Below are 25,172 nucleotides of genomic sequence, written 5' to 3' on the forward strand. Positions count from 1 at the left end.
ATTTCTAAAGTACCACAAGAAGTAGGTATTTTTTCAGGGGAAAAACTTTATATAATAAAAAAATCCTTTAACAAGTGGTCAGGACGAAGAATGAAAATTCTCAGATGATGCTCTAGATAGAGAATTTTATGACTTGAAACCGAAAACGAATACTATAAAAAGTTCTCCTTTCTTCAACGAATATCTTAATTAAACTATGGCAGACGATATAGTTCGCATAGAATTTTTTTACTTGAAACATTACGGTGTTTCGATCATGTTTTTATTTGAGTGTGATATCTTCACGGTATATCATGTTTGATCGTGTATAAAATCTGAAAATTAATTCAAACTACGAGTATATTTCAACGAATAAGTTTTGCCAAACTTGGTTAAATATATTCGATTTGTTTATGGATGCACTCGAAGTTATATGGCACTCATAGGGTGTTTAGAAAATCATCGAATAAATCTAACGAGTTGAATAGTTACGTATATGGAATTTGCGAGCAAAATGCTCGTTAAAAATCTACATAACTTTAAAACAGTAAATTGATTACCTGGCGCCGCAAGTGGAAGACAGTCTTCTTAATTTTTCACTCTGTGCAACGTTTTGACCACGTGATGAATTTTGCATGGTGATATTTTCTCTAACCAGCGAAGAAGGTTTCAGGGTAATTTCATTTTTCGTAGTACTAATTTTATCGTTTGTTTTAATAATATTCGCGGCAGTGGTATTTTTAAAATTATTATTTTTATAGATAACGCTCGGCTGGCTCGTAACCGTGGTACTTTTACGAGTTTCTCTACTGTCGTAATACTCGATGGTAATTGCTTTGTCTTCATTGATTTGTATTCTCTTAGTTACTGTCTGCGTACTAAAGAATGGCGAAGTGCTCGATAATGTCTGGCTTGTGAAGTCTGTTTTTTCATTCTTTGATTGCCTCTTTGTTCTAGAATGTTTGTGATTTTTAATAATTCGGTTATAACGATTATTTCCAGCGCTCTGTAATTCCGTAAAGTTCAAACGATGTAGCATCTCTATCGATGGACTGATATTTTCCTCGGTTATATTAGTTGTCCTGTCTGTACTTCCATTGACAGCATTTGAATGGTAAAAATGCCACGTATCGTTCTTCGTAATTGGTTCTTTTGTGAAAAATTCAGCCTTATTACCTGCAATAATTACAAATGTATGAAATGTACTGTTATAACGAGGAGGTAACATAAAATAGGGTAGGGGTAGAGTTATTGGCAAATATTGCATAAAAACGGAGCTTTTACAGGAATGGAAACGAGTCCAATTATTCTAAATATGTACCTATCTCGATGGGAAGTTGAATAATTGTGTATGAAAATTTTATCGTATTATTATTCGTACCTGGCCTCTCAATTCCTATAGCTAAAAAATGAACGGTGAAACTCGAGTTTCAACTTCATATCTACTTAAATTGGAAAAGAATCGAATTCTGAGTGACGTAGGGAAATTCGCGTGATTGGAAAATTTATCTGCTTTCATGACATATTTTCCAATCCGTTTTTCAAAATTATTTCCTTGTTTTTTTTTCATTATTATTATTAAGTAGGTACCTACAGTATCTGCTCTGAAAAGCACTACAAAATGTGATTTATTTCAACTTAATTGTATTCAACTGCAACTTTAAAACTTGATTTGTCCATTCCTTTAAAAAAAGAATAATACTTCTAGCATTTCAGATTAACTTTACGCACTTTTTCGATTTATTGAGCATTTTGAATTTCTCAAAATATGGAGGGGGGTTCAAAAACCAGCAATGAAGCCTGAGAATTTCAATTTTCAACGTTATGATGATCTAATCAATCAAAAATTCTGACAAAAGAGGCATCCCAATTACTAGAAAATTTTTTGAATCAGACGACAAAGGTATCTCTGAAGGACCAAAAATAATTTTACTTATAACAAACTTTTGTCTACTCCCCTGCCCTTGCGCATGATGTAAAAAAAATCTTGTTTTTCAAGCAAACAATAATTTCTATCCATCACCATTTTGACCAAAAATTTTGAAATTTCTGTAGTGCATACCTCACCTGGAGGTCAGCCAATAGAATTTTTTTTTCAATTTTTTTTTGCACTACATTCTAGCCAAAAACGTCTGAAATAAGTACAGTTGATATGGTGAGATATGGCCTTACTATGTTTGTAGTTATTATTAGAATTCTTTCTATACGTAACTGGAAGTGTAGGTAACGTGGGAACTATTAAGACTTCCACTTATACACCAAGCTATGTACCATCGTAGTGCTTGGTGTATGAGAGGATCTTCACTTAGCTTCGATATCTCAAGCTTGTTGGTGCTAGGTAAAATATGAGTAAAATAATACAGATGTATAGGCAGGAGAGGTCCCCCTCTTTCCCTCTTCCCTGTTTTTGCCCACTTTACTAAGTGGATAATTTGTGCTGATAACGCGATGTTATTTAATTGTTTTAATTATCACAGTACATTTGGGCAATTTAATCAATCTTCCCTGGCATCGATATTGCTTCTCATTGAAAAGGAGCTTCGTGTAATACATTTCTGCCGCCGTGTTTAGTATTAGGGACACCTGCAAAAGAGGCAGAAAATATGGACCATTTGGTAAGTGGTGTCTAATCAACACCATTCTTATTTAATCCTAGCTCCATCTTAATGATGTAAATAGTCGTGAATACTGAGCAATAAGCACTTTATTCACGAATATTATAAATAAGTATAGGGAATATAATATATCTGTGCAGTGACCTTTGATTCACCATCTTCGATTAAAATAGTGATATTTGAATACATCAATTGATCAAGATGTCTCAAGTTATTAATGCAAGTCGTCTATTTTAGGTTGCTGCCTTTAATTATAATATAAAATGATTTAGCTTATTTCTTTATTTTATATTTTTAGTCCCCTTAACATCCTATTGACAAAAATTATGCGATAGCATGCTAAAATGCATGCTCTTATGTATAGCACAAGCACGCGTGAATTTGGACTTTTTTCAAAAAAAGCATGTGATTCAGCCTGCAAATATCATGCGTAAAAGTAATGTTAAAGCATGTAAAATATAATAAAAATCGAAAAAATTTTTGCCCTGGGTGGGGATCGAACCTGGGACCCGCCGTTTCTATTTATCCGCGTTAGCTTACCAACTCGGCCACTTCGCTTCTTGCAAAGATGGGAGTTATTTCCCCATAAATGTTTACACTTTTTGGACTTTATAGAAAAATTAAAAAATTTAATAAGTTCACAACGCACAAACTTTTATGCGGAAAAAACTCCACACTTTGCGTGCGGTGAAGTGGCTGAGTGGGTTATGTAATGCGGAAACATTGATATCTTGGGTCCCAGGTTCGATTCCCATCCAGGGCAGAAAATTTTTTCAATCCTTCTTTTATTTTACATGATTTTTTCAATTTTTATTTTATTTTACATGCTTAACATTGCTTTTACGTATGCTATTCGCAGGACGAATCACATGTTTATTTTTGAAAAAAGTCCAAATTCATGCATTACGCATCAACACGCCTGTTTTTATGCATAATTTTGTCAATAGGGCATGTTTGACTTTATAATAATAAATCATATTGACACGATCATGGGAGTTCAGGGCCAGACCCAAGAGCACGTGGCCCACCGAGATGTCCCATTTCAGCGGCCCTGATTTTGGGCTCCTCAATTAATCGGCCAAATTTTTTTCTCCCATTTTTTAAAGTGTAGGACACTGAGCATAAAAATTCATTCAGAAATTTTTTAAGCGACCCTGTTTTTACCTCATTGGCCCAAATATGTCGCGGCCCACTGAGATTTTCTCGGTAACTTGGTGGGTGGGTTCGGGCCTGTGGGAGTTGGTTGTATTATTATTTAGTGTTACATTTAATGCATAGAGTTAATTGGGATGACTTCTAGCTCTCCAACTACAAACACTATTCTGGCATTGGGGAATTATTCACTACTTAGGTAATGATGAATATCCTTCTCTCCAACAGACAAATTATAATAATACCTATTTCTATACCCAGTCATTCACAAATTAACTATATTATCACAATTTCAAACCACTCGACCAAAATTTCAACCTCCAGCCATAATATTTTTAGTATTAAAAAAAAACTATTTTGAAGTAGTGGGTCGTGTGGGTAAAAAAGGTACAATAAAAAATCAAAAAAATTTAGGTTAGGAGATATAAGTATCCTTTGAGTGAGTAATTACCCAGAAAAATTCAGAGCCTCCACCTTCCAAAGAGCTGAGTCAGGAGTCCTTAAAGTAGTCATTTTTTAATTTTTTTTTGCATAGGAGCTGAGAGGAAGACGTGGGCGAGATTTTTTCAATTCTAGAATACTTTTCGGTCCTCCAAACATATCCTGGGAATATTTTCAGAATCCGAGCTGAGAGCAGATTCGCATACTTAATCATAACTAGGGGCACCCTTTGGGCTAAAAATGGAAAAAAAAATCAAAATTTCACTAAAGTTACCCAAAAACATAAAATTTGGAAGGAATATAAATACCCTGTTCAAGTACCCTATTTCTAAGCTCCCAAATTGATTGGAAACGGTTTCGAATCGTTTTTATGATAGTAGAAATTTCCACAAAATTTTACCAAATGAAGTTGAAAAGCTAAAATCCACTTTACCTATTTCTTGATTCCAACAAGCTGAGTCGATTTTGAGCTGGTTTTAAGCCGTTCTAGAACTTGCGATTACATTTTGTAAATTCCAAATTTCCAAAAAGCACCGTGTTCATCAGTTTGAAAAATTTTCGATTTAAAATTTCCATCAAATTTCTCACTTTATTTGCATCTATATTTTTTCGAAAAAAATCCACCTGCTGAGATAAAATCTGACGTATTGTGCCTACTTTAGCATTTATCCAGTTTTGTTAAATCATCGTTTTCATTTCGTTACCGTGCAATTCCTGACACACCGATAAAAAAATATTACGGTTGTGTAAATTCTAAAGGTTAAATCGCCTGCTTTACAAAACTCTCGGATTTTCAATAAGAAAAAAAAATTACAACAGCAAAAGAAATCTAGCTCTGGTATAAAAGTTCCATGAAAATATATCGTATACATACGCGTATAAAGTGTCATATAATCAATTTTTGCAGGCGCAATTTCTGATAAACTTTCTTTCGTCAATTTACAGTTTACACGCAGAAGTGAGCGTATAGTTATTCGCGAGGTAATTTTAATAAAAGCGTGCAAAGTCGCTAAAATTTCAACCTTAGTGGCGCCTATAATACTCTTACTTTTTATACGCGCTACGTGTTGATATTTTCATATTTTTCATTCGGTTTATCGAATCGCCCACGCGCGATAAGTTGCGCGATTGTGATACGAGAACATTTTAGCGAAATATTAAGCCTACGCGGACACCTTGTATAATATGGTGTCTACCGTCTAGAATAATGATATCAATTGCGATATTATAAAAACATACAGCGAGGCGATTTCAAAAAGGTACTTAATGGAACAAAGTGTATACATAATAGATACAAATACGTATTAGGATGAAGATATGTAGGTAATTCTAAAATTACGTTACCGCTTTAATTAACTTTTCGGTATCGGAGACGAGGTACTAGTTCAGTATGTCGTGTAGTATCGCACGCCACCGAGCAGAGCCGCCGTCGCCGATTTTGTGAGGTGGCGTCAATCGGCGTGGTTACTATTTTTAGTCATGGAATGAGGAAAATTTCACTTTTAATGCATCATAAAATGAAGTTTTTATTCATTGAATTAAACATTTTCAAAAGTATTTTGCCCTCGTTTGCCTCGGGATTGAAAAAACTTTTTTGTTTTAACCTCTCCTTTGCAGTGCCTTGGAAATCAGAAAGAAAAAAACTGATGATCAATCAGAATTTCAAGAAGTTAGGTATTCTCATTTTCCTTTCTCCTAATAGGGCCAAAAATGACACTTCATGTTGATAAGAAATGGAAATTCAAAAAGCCAAAAATGTGATAATTGGAAGCAAGATAGAACTCTGAAAATTTCAAGATCATATTCGTTTGAGAAGGGGGGGGGGAGTTAGAACTTCAGAAGTGACAAAAAAATGAATTAGTGGTATTTTTCAATTTTCTGAGTTTTACTTAAGGCTCAATCCTAAGCTAGAATTTTCTATGGCTATTAACATTCCAGCCCTACTCGGCACCTAGGATGACTGGAAAAATATGAAAATTTCAAAAATAGCATGTTGACCTTGGACAAGTACTTAAAAAAAATTGTAATTTTTGTATACAATTTTGCTGCTACGCCGAGGACGCCACCGCCGCTTACAAATTTGTGCCACCGCCGCGGCCACCGATGAAAAATCACGAAATGCCGCCATTGAGAAAAAGCTAGTTGGCGTATGGTACTAATGTCATGTTCCTGTGGGATATTTGATTATGAAAACGCGGCGAATTATTGTCCCCTTTTAAGCTGCAGGACTTAACGATATAATCTTATTACATAATTTGTTAAGGTGGTTATCCGATAGTTAAGCGATAGACTTTAAATTAATATTCTAACGTGCAAATACGTATTAAGCACGGTTAAATTATTCAAATTTGAATTTCTCTTCGAAATATAGGTAAAACAGATTTTCTCGGATTAGTTGTTGCTCGTCTTGATGAAAATGTTTTTCGTTTTTTTTTCTCTCTTTAGCCTTTTAATGACTGGATGTAGTAGTTACTAGTTACGTAGGTGCAAGATACTGGATTAAAAATTATGATCAGAGTGCCCCGGCAATTCTTTAGATTTTCTAAAATTTCTCACGAGATGTACCTAATTATGTAATTAAACCAGTTCGTGAATACTGATTTAAGGGAGGGATGACATCTTTTTTCACTGCCTACATTATTGTGAACTGGAATACCCACATGTTAATACAGTTGCCTAACCATGCAGTTTGCCGTAAATACGAATAAATTCTATACATATGTACATCTACATACAGGGTGTCCGGTCGTCCGGTGAGTGGATTTCAATACTTCAGATTTGAATGTAACAGCGGGTTCGACTAAGAAAAAAGGTTTTGTGAAAGTGTGGACTATTTTGAAAATTGAAGTGGCAAAATACGTTTTCAAAATATATAAGAGCCAAAATCCAATTTCTAAAAATTATCCAAAACTCCAATTGGCAAAACCTGTGGAACTCAAAAACAGATCACAAACTATTTACTCACAAAAAATCAATCCTTCCTTGGAAACACCTTCATCTCCTAAATCGATCAGAAGAAATTATAATCACCCGCCTCCGAATTGGTCACACAAAATTAACCCATAACCGTTTGTACACCAAAACACCTAACAAGGGAACCTCTTGAGGTGTCAGCCTCCGATTTGACCGCAATTTTTTGAAAGAGCATGGTCTAAAACCCCCAAAACCAAATTTTCAGCTGCCCAACTTCATATCTCGATATTTGGCGAACGTTTGAAAATTCAAAATTGACTGGTTTGGTGATTTATACTTTTTTCAAAAAAGTGCTTACATGATCAGTAAAAATGATCAAAATAAATCCTAAAACTGATATTAATTCACCAAATTCAAATTTCGCCATGTCCAGCCATTCTGGAGGCTCCAGCGCAATTTTTCAATTTCTCCAGAATTTTTAATTTGTTCCAGGAGGCGTGAATATGAAGTTGGGCAGCTAAAAATCGAGTTGTGTATTATACTCCACCTGTTTAACGAATTTATCCACATTTGAGTCGATTTTGGAAGGGTACACCTCAAGAGTGGGTTTTTCACCAGCTTTTTTCATAATAAAAATATCCAAAAATTGAAGGGGGCCCCAGAAAGGCTGGAAATGGCGAAATTCGCTCTTGTGGGGTTAATTAATGACGAAATACAGCGATTCGCGCAAATTTCGAACATTTTCTCACAAACTAGAAATTATTGATTTTTGAATATTTTTATTTTGAAAAAAAGCTGGTCAAAAAACCACTCTTGAGGCGTCCCTTCTAGAATCTGCTCAAATGTGGATAAATTCGTTAAACAGTTCGAGTATAACACACAACTCGATTTTTAGCTGCCCAACTTCATATTCACGTCTTCTGGAACAAATTAAAAATTCTGGAGAAATTGAAAAATCGCGCTGGAGGCTCCAGAATGGCTGGAAATGTCGAAATTTGGATTTGGGGAATTATTATCAGTTTTAAGATTTATTTTGATCATTTTTATTGATCATGTAGGTACGTACTTTTTTGAAAAAAGTATAAATCACCAAAAACAGTCAATTTTGAATTTTCAAACGTTCGCCAAATATCGAGATATGAAGTTGGGCAGCTAAAAATTTGGTTTTGGGGGTTTTAGACCATGCTCTTCCAAAAAATCGCGGTCTCGTTCAAATCAGAGGCGGACACCTCAAGAGGTCCCCTTGTAAGCTCACCTGTCAATTCTGTAACTCTGAAATAATCTCCACTCAACGCCTTCTATTTTATTGCCCTTTCCTGAAAACAACCCGCCAATCCTTAAACATATCTGACCTTGACCCTACAATTCCTGACAACATCAAACTGAGGGAAAACATTCTTAAATTCATCAAAGAAAATATCAATCTTTCGAACCAAATGTAGACTAGCCACCATTTGTAGCCCTTTCAATTTGCAAGTTGTATGGCAAATTCGCCCTTGAAAGCTTTTGGGTTGATATTTGCATGGGAAATGGGTACCATAGAGAATCGTTCATTAGAAAAGTTTTAGACCCTCGAACGGCTCGAACCCCCAACCACCTGGTTTTTTGAGAAATGCCTCCTTTATTTCTAAAATTATTATACATTTTTTTTCTCTGCCTGAGATGTGGTCCATGTAAGCTCATTTTCCCAATTAAATTTTTTTTGTGTGTGTTGTAGATATACCTATTAGGGCATTCCCGTAAAAATGTAACCCATTCCTCCATACATATTATCCCTTCAAAATAACGCTTTAAATTTTGTTCATTTCTTTCTAGCGATGATAATGCTTGAGAACAAAAATAAGTATAGCATTGTTAAATGTGTTTCTATCCCCTAAAAAACATATTTTTTTCTAGAAAAATTTCAGGGTGAACTGTACTTCAGAATTGAAAAAACATGCAAGGGGAGGGGAGTGAAAATGGATTTTTTGTGGAAAATATTGCTTCATAAGAATGAAAGGTTGTTTCCGAATGAATCAATCCTCCTGAACACGGGTACTTATGACATTCGATTTGACCCCAACCCTCATCCAACTTGAATCGAGAATTTAATTGTGTTCGGAGTTCGTGATTTTTAAATATTATTCAAAGTGCTCATCAGGCTAAATATGGAAGCCTAAGTCGCTGCACCGAGGGTGCTGGTGTAGGCATGGCCCTGCCATGACCTAAGTAGGTGAGCAACAAAGGTCCTGTAAGATATACCATGATTATATGGTTTTAATGTATATTTTGTATAGTATGATATAGTCGAATAGGACTCAACACTAGCTTTTTATTTGCTTTATAAATTGAAATGGTTCAATGATGAATCGAGTTTATTTTGTCTAAATTTAATGATATATCTCAACATACGAGATTCTACTTTTTTACCTATCTTCAAATTACCAAGATGATTTGGTTTCTGTTAAATAAATTCGTTTTTCTTTTGAGTTTGAATTTTTGGATTTTGTGAACAAAATTACGTAAATGAGATCTTCTATCTCATCTCCTTCTTGGCTTTGCTCTAAATTATTTTAAGGAGAAGAATTTTTTAGTTTCTTATTCGAGAATGAATTTTGTTATTATCGAGAAGCTTATGTGGTGTGTTAGGGTTTATTATATCTTATTTCCTACGTAATTTGATCCTACCTACCTTTGTAGAAATTCTCCTTCCGATACCTATTTTCCTACCTACCAACTTTTGATACATGCTCAGAAATGAAGCTGACAACCTCGTGTCCAAAATTAATTTCAATTTTTTAATCGTAACACACCACACTGTACTTACATTTTAATTTCAAATTTCAACATTCTTTTTTGTAAAAATTTTCTCAATTGTAGACGTTTGGGTGGATAAAAAAAATTTAAATTGGATTTTGACCAAATTCACGGAGTTGGTTTACTTTGAGCTGAAAATGTCCAATACAAAATTCGAGCTTCCTGGGTCACAGAAGAGTGGAACTGAGGGCATTCAAAGTGAAGTAATTTTTGAAAAAAACGCAGTCATATTTGGATTTGGAAACTGATCAATTTCAAAATTGCATAGATTCTTCAAAAATGAAAGCAGGTCGATGGTAAAAATTGAAATTTTCAGCTAAAAAAATGCTCTGCAAGTTCCCTCTGTCGAATTTTTCATTTTGACTAATTTTCATTTTTTGCTCATTAGGTACACTTTAGATGACCGTGGTTTCCTCCCATGAATACATAGAAATTATTGTCGGTAGCGCACCGCGTGTTCGCGAGATCTGCACGTTGATTACAACACTCGTCTACGTCTTCCATACAGCGTTATACCCATCGCTGGGTAAAAACTTTCGAGACATAGTATTTTTTGCAGTGAGTATAGAGATACGTGTAATAATGTGTAGGTATTACATATGTACATAAACTTAATTTGAATTTTTTGAGGCCTTTACAAGAAGAAAACTTATTGACGATTTTGAGAATGATTTGGTGTGTGGTGCATGATTGATGACTTCAAATTAGTCACTTAGTATCCAATTTTCTACCACCTCCACTGATTGTTAGAAAAGTCAACTTCAGAATACACGAATTTCAATAATAATCTATCATCGTTGTTTTTTTCCCATGGTAAATTGGAGATTATCTACCTACATTTTATACTTTAGAAAAAATAAACAAAAAAATAAAATACTCGGTAAATAAATAAATATCTACAAAAAAAAATCTAGGTATGTATTACCTGTTACGTTGATGCTAATCTGATTTGTTTCGTTGGCGATACTGCGATACAAATTGTCAGATCGATTGGTCATCGCTGATAGAACACAAGGGTGGTTTACGGATAAGCTGGCATTAAATTGGCCATTTTTAAAACGCTTTTGCTGAGACGATGAGTGAAAATTTACATTAATGGGATAATCCGTTCGGCTAATATTAAACCGAGCACGGTGTAATTTTTTCGGCGTATCGATACTTCGGTGCGCTTTTAAAATAGGTCGTTTGGTACGCATTAAATTCTCGTTCATTTGATTGTCATATAAGTTGAAATTTTTCGCATCATTGTGCCGATCGTATGCATTGGAAACTTGCTGAAGCCGCCGGCGGTTCGAAATATTTAATAGATCGGAGATAGGACTTTGTGTCGTTTTAATTTCGCACACGTTGTTAGCACAGCCATTAAGTGGTAATTGCAATTTGAAATTTTTAACTCGTCGAGTGGGCGTTCGAGGTGTACGAGTATGCGTGTTCTCGTACTCGGCGGCGGCGTCCTGGTAGTACGTTCTATTTACATCGAAGCTATTTCGCGTTGGCTCGTATGAATTTTGAGTGATATTAAAATTTGACTCGACTGTGGCAGAAGCGTCGCTATTCGACAGACACGATTTCGACGAGTTTTTCGTCGAGATCGCCGAATCATTATTTACACGGTTGAATTTACTCTCCTTTATAGTTTTAGTTACATCGAAAGCATCGTTTTTCGATTCCGATCGCCGCTTTGTTTTATTCGTTATAAAAAATTTATTATAAAAAAATTTATTTTCTTTACCCTCGTGAAAAGCGTAGGGTTTATTTTGAATATTTTTTCGAGGCGATTCGGAATTTTCCGCGATATGCGAACACGTCGTATTTTGCGTAAATTCACGTAATACGGGAGTATCGACACGCCGATTCAGCTGCTGATGCTCTTGTTCTTGTCGCTGTTGTTGTTGTTGTTGATTTTTCCATGCTTGTTGAACGGTGAATTTAGTACTTGGAAATTCCATAGATTTGGATAAAGAGAGAAAATTCAAAGAAAACAAGCAAATTCCACATACGAGTAAATTATTCCACATGCCTTGCTAGCTGGTCCCGTATTTGCGTAGGTATCTGTAAAAATAAACACACTTTCGTATAGAAAAAAAATGAAAAATATCGCACGAGTAAATCAAAACCGCGTCAAGCGGCAGAAAAATTCTCAAAGATTTGTAATCATTTGTTATTCTTTTACGGTCGTCGAAAAAGTTAACCTTGATTTTATTCCGAAAACGTACGCGCGCCGCAATATTCACCTCATCTCTCTGTGGGATGGCGACTCGATTTACCCTACCACATTATACCATCTACTATACATATAGGTACACAGATAGCCTGCACCTCATCTTCAAGTTTCGCTCTAAACCACGAATTTCATAACCGTTTTCCCTTCTTTATAAGTGTGCTGAGCCGTACGAAAAATAACGCCTTAATTTGAATGAGCCTTCTGTAAATTGAATTTTCTCCGTGTTATTTTCTATATAATAGCAATTTCATCGTCGAAAAATCAACAAATAATATGTTTCATTTTCTATTTAGTTATTTGTAAAATATCGAATCTCCATATTTTACGTTAGGCTAAATTTGCATGCGTAGATTAGCTTATTTCTTCTTTTCGTTCGTTCGTTCGTTGGCTGATTCGATTTTTTCTTTCTTTTTCCATTCTTTTTCTCTCCGCGAGCTTTCACCGCCGGTTAACTTTGTGTGTAAAAGTTACGCGTCGAGTAAAATAGCAATTTTTCGCATCAACTTTGATGTAACTTTATCATATATACGAGAACAGAATACCTAGTGTATTGCTTGTATACCTTATCTAATACCTATAGCTTGACAAGATTTTCACCTTCTCATTTTTTTCCTCTGAACGTTTTTTTTTCTGTGTTACCTACTCGCAGGTAGGTATATATTTTGTTTTTAAATTACTTTTGGATTTTTTTTTAATTTTAAAATTTTATCATCTTCTGGGTATTTAAAAAAAAAATTATGTTTCAAACTATTTATGAAACAATATAATTTTTGAAGAAGATTACACTTGAAATGTAAAAATGAGTATCGACCAACGCTTTTGAGTCATATCCTTCGATTTCGCTGAAATATTGTTTACAATGTCTAGTCTACCCATCCAATAAAGTAAGAAACCCGTAATCAGTTTGGTCCCAGCCCCCTCAGGGTGTAGGGGGGGAAGCTTCAATTATTTTCACATTGTTTCAAGGTACTCAACTTTAGCAGCGTATGCCTCCAAAGCTATGATGTTTTGATCAAAACTGATTTTTACAGTTCAAAAGGGCACTCAAACAGAATCTCTAAGAATGACTCTGCTGATATTATGGTTGATATTCATGGAATAGAGAGACAAGGAGACGATATTGCTAACTCATTTGCCAAAATTCTTTCTGTCAGTTTATATAAAAGACAATAATATTGACAATATAGTGAGTGATTCAACCCTCTCAGGTGTAGGTGCCTCAGTATTTATCAAAAACATAAATGTGAAAGAAGTTGAACATGCTGTCTCAAAGCTCAAAACTAAACACTCACTAAGACCAGAAGATGTACCCTCTTATGTCTACAAAGGAGTGGGAGAATTTCTGATCAAACCTCTTACCTATATACCTATTCAATTTGATAATCCAGAAGAGCAAGTTCCCAACTGGATGAAAATTCTCAAAAGTTATTCCTGTTCCTAAAAAAGAGGCATCAGCAAACGTTACCAATTATAGGCCAATCTAATTAATCTCTATGCCAGCAAAACTGTTTGAAATGGTGATACCTACATGTATATATCCATACGTAAAATGCGTGTAAAACGAGATCACCCCTGAAACTTTGCACAGAGACAGTACATGACCTCGTTATTAACGTGCGCTATGTGAAAAAAACCGAGATCACCAAAAATGAGTCGGTGATCTCGTTTTGCACTATGTATATAATTTTTTGACCTCATTTTGCACTAAATTTACATATACTCGCAGTTAGCAGACTATATCCTAAAATTAAGAATATTATTTCAGCGAACCAGCATGGCTTTGTTGAGGGTAAGTAGATCAATCAACACAAATTTAACTTTGTCGAATATAGTAGTCTAAGCTTCCTAGATGGTGGTGGTCAAGTAGATGCAATACATACAGATGTTGAAAAAGCATTTGATAGTGTCAGCCATAGGATACCTACTAATTCAAAAACTAGCTAGACTTGGTTTCTCCAATGATTTGTGTAATCTGTTCTGGTCTTATCTTAATGGTAGAACCCAATATGTCTCTAACAAAAATGAAATATCTAGTATTTACCCCTGTCCAATCAGTTGTTCCCCAGGCAGAGCTGGATCCTAGAACACAGAAAAGTTGGAGGCCCATCAAGATATCCAATTTTAGCAGCCCTGATTCTGGACTCCTCAATTAATTGGCTACATTTTTTTATCCCATCTTTTAAAGTGCAGGACACTGAGCATACAAATTCATTCAGAAATTTTTTAAGTAGCCCAGTTTTTTACCTCACTGGTCCAAATATGTTGCAGCCCACCGAGATTTTCTCGGAAACTCGGTGGTAGGGTCCACGCCTGTCTCTAGGGCTCCAACTTGGGTCCCATTTTCTTTCTTTTATTTGTAAATGCTAAATGACCTTCCATCTGCAATAGGTAATTTGAAAATAGAGCTATCGCTGATGATGCTAAAGCCTAGTACACACGTTCCAATATATTTGACAAACTCGATTTGTCAAATCAAATTGAATTTAATCAAACATATTTGGTTGTGCGGACGCTCTGATGACGTCTTCTCAAATTTTTAACGTTTTGTTGATCGGAGACACCATATAGACACAACTCTGAAAATAATTCTGAAAATATAAATAATTTCTATTTTCAGAATTGGTGTCATCGATCAACAAAACGTTGAAAATTTGAAGAAAAAAAAACTTAGATTAAGTATCTCAGAGCGTTTACATGATCTAATATATTTGACTTTCCATGCAACCAAATATATTTTGATAAATTTTATCAATTTGACAAACCTGGTTTGTCAAATATATTGGATTGTGTGTACCAGGCTTAAGATATATGTACAAGGAAATCCAAGATATAAAGGATTGTGAAGGGCCTTCAAGCAGATTTGGATATATTCGTAAAATGGAGTATTGAGAATAAACTGTCCCTTAATCTTTCTAAATGTGCCACAATGACATTTACTCAAAAAAACACTCTTTTGTAGTATAAGTACACAGTTAGTGGGGAAGAACTCTGTCGCTTAAGTACTGTTTGGGACCTGGGTATGTGTTAGCAAAGGCAAGTGAAGAAGTCGAATTACCGCCCGACAAGCCGAATAAAAACAAGCAACCAAAGCTTGCTCGTGGTTGCGGCAAGTTCATGCATAAGGTCAATTCTGGAGTTTGGTGTACCTACTAATTTGGTTCCCTCATACTAAAAAATTTTTAAAGAGCTTGAAAAAATTCAAACTAGATTTTTGAAATACCTATACTTATTTAACGAATTTTGAATATTATCCTTATGACTTATCACAAAAAGAACTCTTGTAGGGATTTGAAGTGGATCTGTTAGAAAAAAGAAGAGAAACAATATTGCATTATTGTTTCTACATGATCTCATCCACTGCAACATAAAATTATAGTAACCTTTTGGAAAAATCAATTTCTGGGCCCCAAAAATCCACTCTAGGCAGAAAAAAATATTCTCCTTAGACAATATTACAACACATTTAGGATGAAGGTATCTCCCATGAATAATGTCATGGGTATCTCTGACGCTTTCCTCTGTAGGTGTGCAGATGCTGATATCTTTAGTATGGGCAGGTCTGCTTTCATGTGTGTGCTGGGGATGGGATGTGAGTAGGAGTGGGGGTGAAATGGGAGCAGTTTGTGACCCATTTTATATTCTGTGCCTTATTTTCTTTTAGTTTTCTATGGTTTTTTTTTTGTATTTCTTCTGTTTGCTTGTTCATCATAAACAAATTAATTCAAAATTACATCGCGGAAAAATTCATCTCCAGGTCGAAAAAATACAAAATGCCAAATCACCACCACAATTAATCGCCTACAAAAAATATGTTTTAATCACCATGAAAAAATCAATTAGAAATCGTCAAGAGAATATTCAAATAAAATTTCCACAAAAAATCCCTTCAAAACAATTACCTACAAGAAAACGCATTCAAAATCACCACAAAAAATTTTACTCGATCATAACAAAAACAATTCAACAAACAAGACTCATTTGAAATCAATACGAAAACGTTTGTTCATCTCAAAAAAAATAATGGAAATCATCATGAAAAAACTTCAATCGAAAACACTACAGAGCTGAGTACCTACAGAATAATCTTTACTGAATTGAGAACTGAATTCTAAATCACCATAAACAAGCTTCACTCTAAATCTCCACAAAAAATAATCATCCTGATTCCTGAATTCTCATGAGAAAAATTTATTTCAAATTTCCACGAAAAAATCCATTCAAATTTCAAAATTGCAACAAAAAAATTAAAACGTTACCATTTGATGAACCAACTGTTTGTTAAATTCAATTTTCCGCCAATTTTAAAAAGTTTCATAATATGATACATTCCACTGCATTTTCACACGGAAAATTTACACAAAAAAATAAAACAAAAAATCCTACGTACGCGCCTAGATATACGATAGTAGAGGTTTGAGGTTATTATAAATCTGTCATACAAAAGACACACGCCTACACATTCCACATACGTCAAACAATGAGACGACTCGACTGGAAAATCATAAAGGTAAAAAGTTTTTCAATACTTGTTACTTGGGAAATTAGAATACGCGGGTTTTTGGCGCGAAAAAAAAGCAAGAAACTCGAATCCGCCAACGAGCACGCTGCGAATGAATTTCACAATGCATTTACATGCCGAGAGGGTATAGAAAACGAGCACGGAAGAAGTCAAAACAATAGAATGCCTTAATTACAAAAACTCGATAATAAGTTGAATGGAATGGAACACGTTATTCGAAAGCTTTTTGATACTTTGATAAAAAGAATTCCTCAACAGGGGTACATTAATTTCCCTAACAATAGGTTTGACGTCGTCGTCGTCGAGAGCAAAAGTAATGCTATTTTTTCACTTGGAAAAGCTTCGTGTAAAAATTATGCTAATCATTTTTGTTTACATTTGAAACGACGAGTACCTACTTTTCCGGACTTAAAATAAACTTTTTTACAAGTTTAAAATGTTTTCGGTGAATTTTTCAACAGTATCGTTGGCTGCTGAAATTGATTTTTCAATTCGCGTATATACGAGTATCTACACAATTGTATCAAAAAGACAGATTCTCTTCATTACTTTCGCAGCAATGTTTTGCTCCGAGCTGAAAAATATTCCAACATTGTATCCAACTTGAAAATAATTATGTCGGAGCAGGTCTAGCTCGTCGACTTGTTTCAAAGCAAAATTACATTTTGAAATTAATTCGTTAAGAAAATCAAAAGAGAGTGAAAATATTGACCGGAGAGCGAATTTACGGCTTTTCTTTATCAGGATTTCTTATCATATTCATTAGAACGAGCTGCTTTGTATTTATATTTTCTTTAATTTAATTTTTGAAATGTAATCAATTTAAAATTCACGACTATTGTACTTAGCTACCTGTAAGTATGGCTATATTGAAATGTATCCAACGACTGAGTATATGATTTTCGCATTATACAACGATAAAGAAAAATTTTCCCGTTCAAATATTTTAAAACATAAACCAAAAAATATACATTGAAAATATTCAAATCATTTTTCGAAAGAATTGAGGATAAAACGCTTACGTTTCTTGATAACCCGATAACCGAAAACATTCCTATCATACATACCAAGTTCGAGAGGTAAATAAATATCTACGCAAAGACCCTCGATTTACTTCCTGTTGAACGCGTGAAAACCTCTAATCTTCGATAGGTACCCAAATAGGCAATTTTTCCTCCAAACTGGTATGTTCTGAGGCGAAACACCGATACGTAACCGATGTTCAGACTTCGATAAATATTTTAGTATTACGAAACGAACGTGCGTAGGAAGTTTTAAACAGTTCCCATTAATAATAGTCCTTTCAATCAGTAAATTAAATCTTCGCTAATGACGACTTCAATCCGCACGCTTATATACGTTTCATATAATAGATGTGTGTCGAAAGATGGCACCATGAGTCGTCGTACCATACGTACGTAATTCCAGCTTTGTTAATTTCTATCCTACGATGTATAATCTTCCAAGTGGTACGTGCTCAACGTGATGAAAGTATAAATAAAGAAGCAGATTTAGTTGGAAATGTACGAAATTAAATTTTATCATCTGTTTTGTTACTGTTGCAGTGTAGTGTTCAAGAGCATAGGGTTAAAATTTAATTCACATGGATGAGGATTCAATGGTCAATTGAATAAAACACAGCTCGAGAGGTTTAAATAACTCGAAAACTGCTAGAAAAATTTGTAAGTAAGGATTTTGTCGAAATTAAAAATTGAAATGTTCGTGTAGGTACTTTGAAGGTATTAAAAATCTTCGGTCACTGTCAAATTTCAATAAGGCCTACGATTAGGTAGGTAGGGTATTTGAATATGGAATTTTGCAGTGTGAACTGTGTTACCTACGTCATTTTTGTCGCTGGACATCATCATCCACAGAAAGGGAAAGGTACCTATAGGTTATAGACATCTGGGTAGACCGTAAAAATAAGATGGCGGATGATTTTGACCGAATTATCTGTGGAGACATTCGTTGAAAGTCACTCAGAAAAAAGCTTAGCTCCAGAGGTGTTTGTGAAGAGGAATATTCGGGTCTTCAAAGAAAAGTTGCTTTGAAAAAATTTCGGTTTTCTTGATCTAGCCTTACCTGAATTGTTTTAGGATAAATAGTATGCCTGCAATTCCAAAAGATAGTATTTGAGATACTGTTTAGACTTGGACCATTATTTCTATTTAAAATTCAACCTTTTTTAGGGTCCAACTGGGTGATTGAAAATTTACAAATCACTCATTTTAGGATAAATTTGTATTTTGAAAATTTTTCCTTCTCAAAAATTTCGCATTAATTATGATAAAACATCGATATAAATATAATTTCTGAAACTAGGGAACATTTCGGAATTTGATAGCTATTTACGATATCAAAAATTTTAAAAAATGGAGTTTTAGCCTTTCAAAAGTCTCAGAAATGAAATTTTTCGATGTTTTTTTGGTAAAATTAATTAAAAATAGGTGAAGATTTCGTACAAGTGGTTTGAAATTTTCATCATTTTCTTTACAGACTTTTCCAAGTATTAATGAATTCATTTAAGCGAATCATTCATGAACGAACTTATTAATTTTTTAAAAGAACCGTTCGCGAATGAATTGATCAGTTCTTCAATTTAAGAATCAATTCGTTCACAAACGATTCACCAACAATTATTCAATTCGATCGTGAATGATTCATCAAAAATTAAGTAAATGAATCGATTCGTTCGCGAATGAGTCACTTATACGAATCAATTCGTTCGCGAATGATTCACCAAAAATTATTCAATTCGTTTGTGAACGATTCACCAAAAGTTAAGTAAATGAATCGATTCGTTCGCGAACGAGTCACTTATACGAATCAATTCGTTCGCGAATGATTCACCAAAAATCATTCGATTCGTTCGTGAACGATTCGCCAAAAGTTTAGTAAATGAATCGATTTGTTCGCAAATGATTCACCAAAAATTATTCAATTCGTTCACGAATGATTCACTTAAAAAATTAATTCGTTCGCGAATGATTCACCAACTATAATTAATCGAATGATTCAGCTAGAAATCAATCAATTTGTTCAATCGCCAATCGGTTGTGAATGATTCGATTCGATTCATTTCGCTTGCAAACAGGTAAATTCCTATAATATGTACAATAGTTTCATAAAAACCGAATCAATCGTAAATTAATTGATCCTTTTGCGAATGATTCACCAAGAAATCAATCAATGTATTCAATCACCAATCGTTCATAAATGATTCGATCCGATTGTAAACAGATCAATTGCTCTACAAATGTTCTAAAAAAAGTGACACAATTTGTTCGTAAAAGATTTGTATTCGAAGAGAAGTCGGTCTTCTCACGCATAATGCGTGAGTGTTTTAATTTCTATTTTTTTACGCCATGTCATAACTTTTTTTGAGCATAATTATAGAGAGGTGCAAATTTAAAGGTCGTGTTCCATACAATTTTTCTCATTCGATTCAGAACAGTTTGAGAAATTTTTCTGAGAAAATGATAAAATAAAAGTTTCAAATATTTAATCAAAAGTGATATTTTCAAAAATTGGACTTATATTTACGTTCAATGAGAAAATTTCATTCCCATTACCTCGAACAAATTTTTTTCCATTAAGGGTTTGAAATGTTCGAGAGAAAGATAAAATTTCCAGCGAAAATTGTCGATTCATAAAAGCTTGACAATTTTGACTAGTAGGTGCATTAACAGTATTAGAAAACAGGCGCCAATAACGAAATCACCGATTGCTCCCTTGATAGGGTAAAAGGCTAATAGCTTTTCCTCAGTTACATTTATTATTGTTCAATCATATTCGGCTATTAACGTAACATCGCGTGACAGTGATGAAGTAGACCCAAGTTAATACAAATTTTTATACCATAAGGGAACCAATCTTTGAAATCAGTTCGATGGTCCATTCACCTTGAATAATACAGTATCGAATGTGTGAAGAAAAAAATCTGTATGTCTGGAGTCGAATCATTCGCAGCACAAAAAAAAAAGGAATCGAGATGAAATAATACCTCGTAGTCCTACCCACAGCTGTACTGCAGGGGTAGAATTATACTGGAGTAATACATACATTAGGTAGCCTACGTCTGCAAGACGAGAAAGGCGACGGCGAATGTTTATATTAAAATGTAATACCATGAAAAGCACTTAGACAGGATGCTGAGAAAGCCTCCGTTAAAACGGTATTAAATGGCATGAAAGACATGCAAATGGTAAAACATCGATTACAAAAGCCAGCAATTTCCTGACGTTATCTAGCGCCTTACCTATTCACCGTTGGTTTATTTCGATGTGGTCCACCAGTGTACACCGCCTACAACACACCAAAGCCTTTCTCTTGTGATTGCCAGCTTGTACACGGCGCGAATTTACCTTATGCTTTAATTACACGAGCTCCTTATTTTGAATAAACATTGTCGAAGGTTTTGTCTCGCTTATTGCATTTGTAAAAGACGTATAATGCGGTGAAAGGTTTTGCGCTCGATTGCAAGCTTTTCCGAAGTATTTTCAAAGGTGCCAGATGATTGATTTTAATAAAGTTTGTCGAAGACGACGTGGAATTTCGGTTCGGTGGTAGACTTTGGCGAAGAAGGTTCATTATTACGACGACGACGACGTGTAATTCGAAAATGTGTCACCTTTTTCAATACAGGTAACTTGTGTTTTGTGTATGAGATGTGATTGTCTTTGTGATGTTTCACACGCGTCTGGTGTATGAAAATTTTCAGTTCATTTCTTGAATTTTTGATGAGATTGATTCTACGTATTTTGAAATTCAAATTTCGAAATGAATTCAATTTTTGGTTCAAAAATTGTCCTAAGGTTTTAAAAATTCAATTTTGGCCCATTTATCACGAAAAAAAAATTAAAATTTGATCATATTGGCATAAAAGGCTGAAATTTAGCTCGTATCCTATTTTAGCATGGGCTCCCGAGTTTACTTGTGATGGTTTCGAACCGTTCTGGAACTTCCAATGGATTTTCAGATTTTCTAGACTTTTCGAAAAAATACGTTGTACTTATTAGGGTAAAAAAATAGTTCAGCACCTAGTAAAAATTTAGTTGGGGGCAGAGGCACTGGAGGGGTGTGGTTGAGGGTAGCATTAAATTGGACGTCATATTCGTGTTCGGGGGGTTCGATTCATATGGAAACGACACCTCCTTTACCAAAAACAATAATTTACACCAGAATTCATTTTTACCCCCTCTGTTAGTTTTTTCAATTTTTGACCACGACCCACCAAAAATTTTTTTTTGAAAAAAATATATGTTTTTTGGGGGTCGAAAACACATTTAAAAATCCTATTCCCATTTTTGTGCAGAATCATGATCATTGCTAAATCGGGCAAACAAAGCTAAAAAACGTCATTTTGGGGGGCAAATATGGGGGGAGGGGGGTGAAAATTTTTGTGGGGATACCTCCTATGAATGTTTACAACATACCAAAAAATTGAAAAAATCTGTTCACATGGGGCTGAGAAAAAAATTTCTATTGAAATTTCATAAAAGGGGGGGTTTCTCAAAAACGGGGGGGTCTGGGGGTCTGAAACTTTCGTGACGGAAGGTGCTCAAGGGTACCCACCTTCCATGCAGATATCAACCCAGAAGCTCTCGGGGGCAAATTCGCCATACTTATCCACCTATAGCCTTTCTTCGAAAACCCCGGAAATTTATTTGGGCAACTGAAAATCGAGTTGTGCCTTATTCTCAACCTGTTTGAAGAATTTACACTCACTTGAAACGATTTTCAGTCACACATTACGAAGGTGTTTTTTGACCAACAGTTTCCAGAAATTATTTAAAGTATTCTGGCCAAAAAAACACACTTCGGGTGCCCTCTTGGAAATCCGATCAAACGTAGACAACTTGTTAAATAAGTCCGGAATAAGCCACAACTCGATTTTTAGCTGATTGAGTAAGGAGGCTTCAAAACGGCTAGAAATGGTGAAATTTGGTTCGAGAGGTGATGCTATTTGTTTCACGACTGATTTCCATCACTTTTACTGAATAGAAAAAACCTAAATCGCCAAAAATGATGAATTTTAAATTTTCAAAAATTCACCTAAAATCGAAAAATTATTATTCGGGCAGCTGAAATCTTGATTAAGAAAATTTCGTCCATGTTCTTTCCAAAAATCGCATGATCCTGTTTGAATCGGAGACTCTTTCTGAGGTTGCAAATGCTTTTAAAAACAGATATCCTCTTCACGTAAAGTTATTCATTTCTGGTTTATGGTTACACGAAAATCAGCATCATATCAGATATTTTATATAGGACACCTTGTATACTCTACATCTCTCACGACACAACATTTCCCTTATTTGAACAACACCTCTTCAAACTCACATCCGAAGCGAATGCATTGTTATTCAAACAAACAATTAGATGTATTAAAAAGCGAAATCTTATTGACAATGATAGATGATTCATTCAACACGTTGCTTTCGATGACACAACATTATCATACTATCCGACTATACAGCTATGTACCTCTCGCGTGATAACCAAAATAAAAACACTACAAACAAAGGCCGCAAAAAAAAAACAACCTTTCAGTCGAAGTGCTTTTAATTATTCGAACCGAACTCAACGATTTTGTGTTCGCGAATAAAAATAAATAAATAAATGTATCTGTATCTATAAAAATAATCGCTGGTTTTCCGGACTTAGTTTTTATGTATATTTCGCGTGTTGATCATAAATAACGTTTCAATGGAGAACGTATAAAACCATTCGGACTTTTTTCGACCGAAAACATTTTAATGTGGTGTAAAGTAAAATGGTCTTAACCATTTCGAATGGCCTATTGTTTCACAACCTATACGAGTAGGTACATCGGGTCCATAACACTAATTTTTTCAACCTCTCTGGTATTTTTTTTTTTTTTTTTACTTTTTAGCCTCGTTCACGTTTCGCATGCTTTGGTATCTATTTTTTCCCCTTCTCGTCTAGTTACTTATTACTACTTAATGTTCATTGTTTCTATTTTTATTAACTCCTTTTGACTTTTTATCGTATAACGATACATCATTATTGCTATGGAATTTTTTTAATTAAAAAAATCAATTATCAAGGTGCCCGAAGCAAACGAAAGGTAAACGTAATGTATATATCTTGTTGATAAAATAAATTTTTCATCTTGACTACACTTTTTACTAAACTTTCGTACCGAAGGATTAAAAATTTACATTCGGTATACCGATAACTATGGTGAAATTTCATCTTATTCCAGACCATTCTTATAAACATTTTAAAACGTTTGGCTATACTTGTTAAATGCAACAAATAAAACCACGTTTACGAGTAAATTTATAATTTACTCTTTGACTGTATTATTAACACGAAGTGTCTTTCTATACAGGGTGACCTGGTACTCGATCGACCTCCTCTGCTGTACCAACGTAGGCAACTCATTTCAACTTTATGTACAAGTGTTTGCATAGTCTTGGAATTGAAGGACAAAGGCGCCAAAGGCGGAGCTATCATACTTTAAAGTTTTCAGGTATCTTGAAAAATTTATAGCTTATCAAATTCTGTTCTACTTCATTCGAGTGGTATAGTCTTTTGTAGTGTAACCGATTCTTGGTTCGAGTTTTTTCGTGATTCAATAATTTTCAACAAAAGTTTTTTCAATTCGTGATTCAAAATTTATGAAAAGAGAATGACGGTGAAAAAAATACAAGACTTGAAAAAAGTGTTTCTTTTATGTATAAATCATCCGAAGATGGAAATTTTATCGAATAACTAACTATTGCCCAAAATCAGTAGCCCACCTACTTACAATAGATTGAAGTTTTTTGGGAAAAGTTCAATTATAGACCCTAGAATTTTTTAAGAAGAACTTTGTACTTTTTTCAGTTTTTCAAACTCGAGTAAATTGATGATATTCAGTTTAGAGAGTGTTATCAGTTTCGAGACCTGAGCTTTCAAAGTTTAATATCGTTATCCCTTTCTCTCGAACCATTTTTAAAACTTCAATGTCTTTTTTCCGCGTCTGAGACGTGCGAAATTCGTGAACAGTTCGCGAGCGAGATCGGCAAAGCAAAAACGAAACATTGACGAATAAGTAAATATGGAGCGACATTTCGATCTCCTGTCAATATAAATATATCAACATGAACTTATTTTATCAGCGAAAGAGGATCGCATAATGCAAAATTTCCTCTACGAGTCGAGCCCATGAATCACGACGATATCTTCAAAACCATCTGCGAACTAGAAGATCATACTTTTCCTGAAATTAATTCGCTTAGTAAAGGTCACGTTCTGCGAAAAGATCGAAAAAAGGCAAACTGTTTAAATAGACGAATGTTTACGCGGAAAAGCATTTGTGTAATGCCTTTTCACCGGTCTAGGTATTGGATTTTTCGAGTGATTTTAAGAAATAAATAAACTATAAAGGACCAAAAGTTGTTGAAAGCGAGCGAAAGCTTGTTTGTACGAGTATGAATCGTATACGGTCGAATATCCGGGGCCAATATGCGCAACAATTATCCCAGCTTTAGAGTGAAAAAAAACAACCTTCTTTATTTGAATAAGT

General features: G+C 34.5%; 1 protein-coding gene across 1 annotated transcript in view; it reads right to left on the minus strand.

The window, feature by feature from the left end:
- Nucleotides 1–25,172, minus strand: part of LOC135835439 (gamma-aminobutyric acid type B receptor subunit 2-like) — a 137,465-nt gene that overhangs the window by 86,370 nt on the left and 25,923 nt on the right. Inside the window, exons 2-3 of the mRNA XM_065349695.1 lie at nucleotides 10,822–11,948; nucleotides 540–1,155 (exon numbers count right to left, since the gene is read on the minus strand). Coding sequence (XP_065205767.1) covers nucleotides 540–1,155; nucleotides 10,822–11,914 — 1,709 coding nt within the window. The 5' untranslated portion in view covers nucleotides 11,915–11,948. The remainder of the gene's footprint in view (nucleotides 1–539; nucleotides 1,156–10,821; nucleotides 11,949–25,172) is intronic.

This window comes from Planococcus citri, chromosome 2, assembly GCF_950023065.1.
Source record: "Planococcus citri chromosome 2, ihPlaCitr1.1, whole genome shotgun sequence".
NCBI lineage: Eukaryota > Metazoa > Arthropoda > Insecta > Hemiptera > Pseudococcidae > Planococcus > Planococcus citri.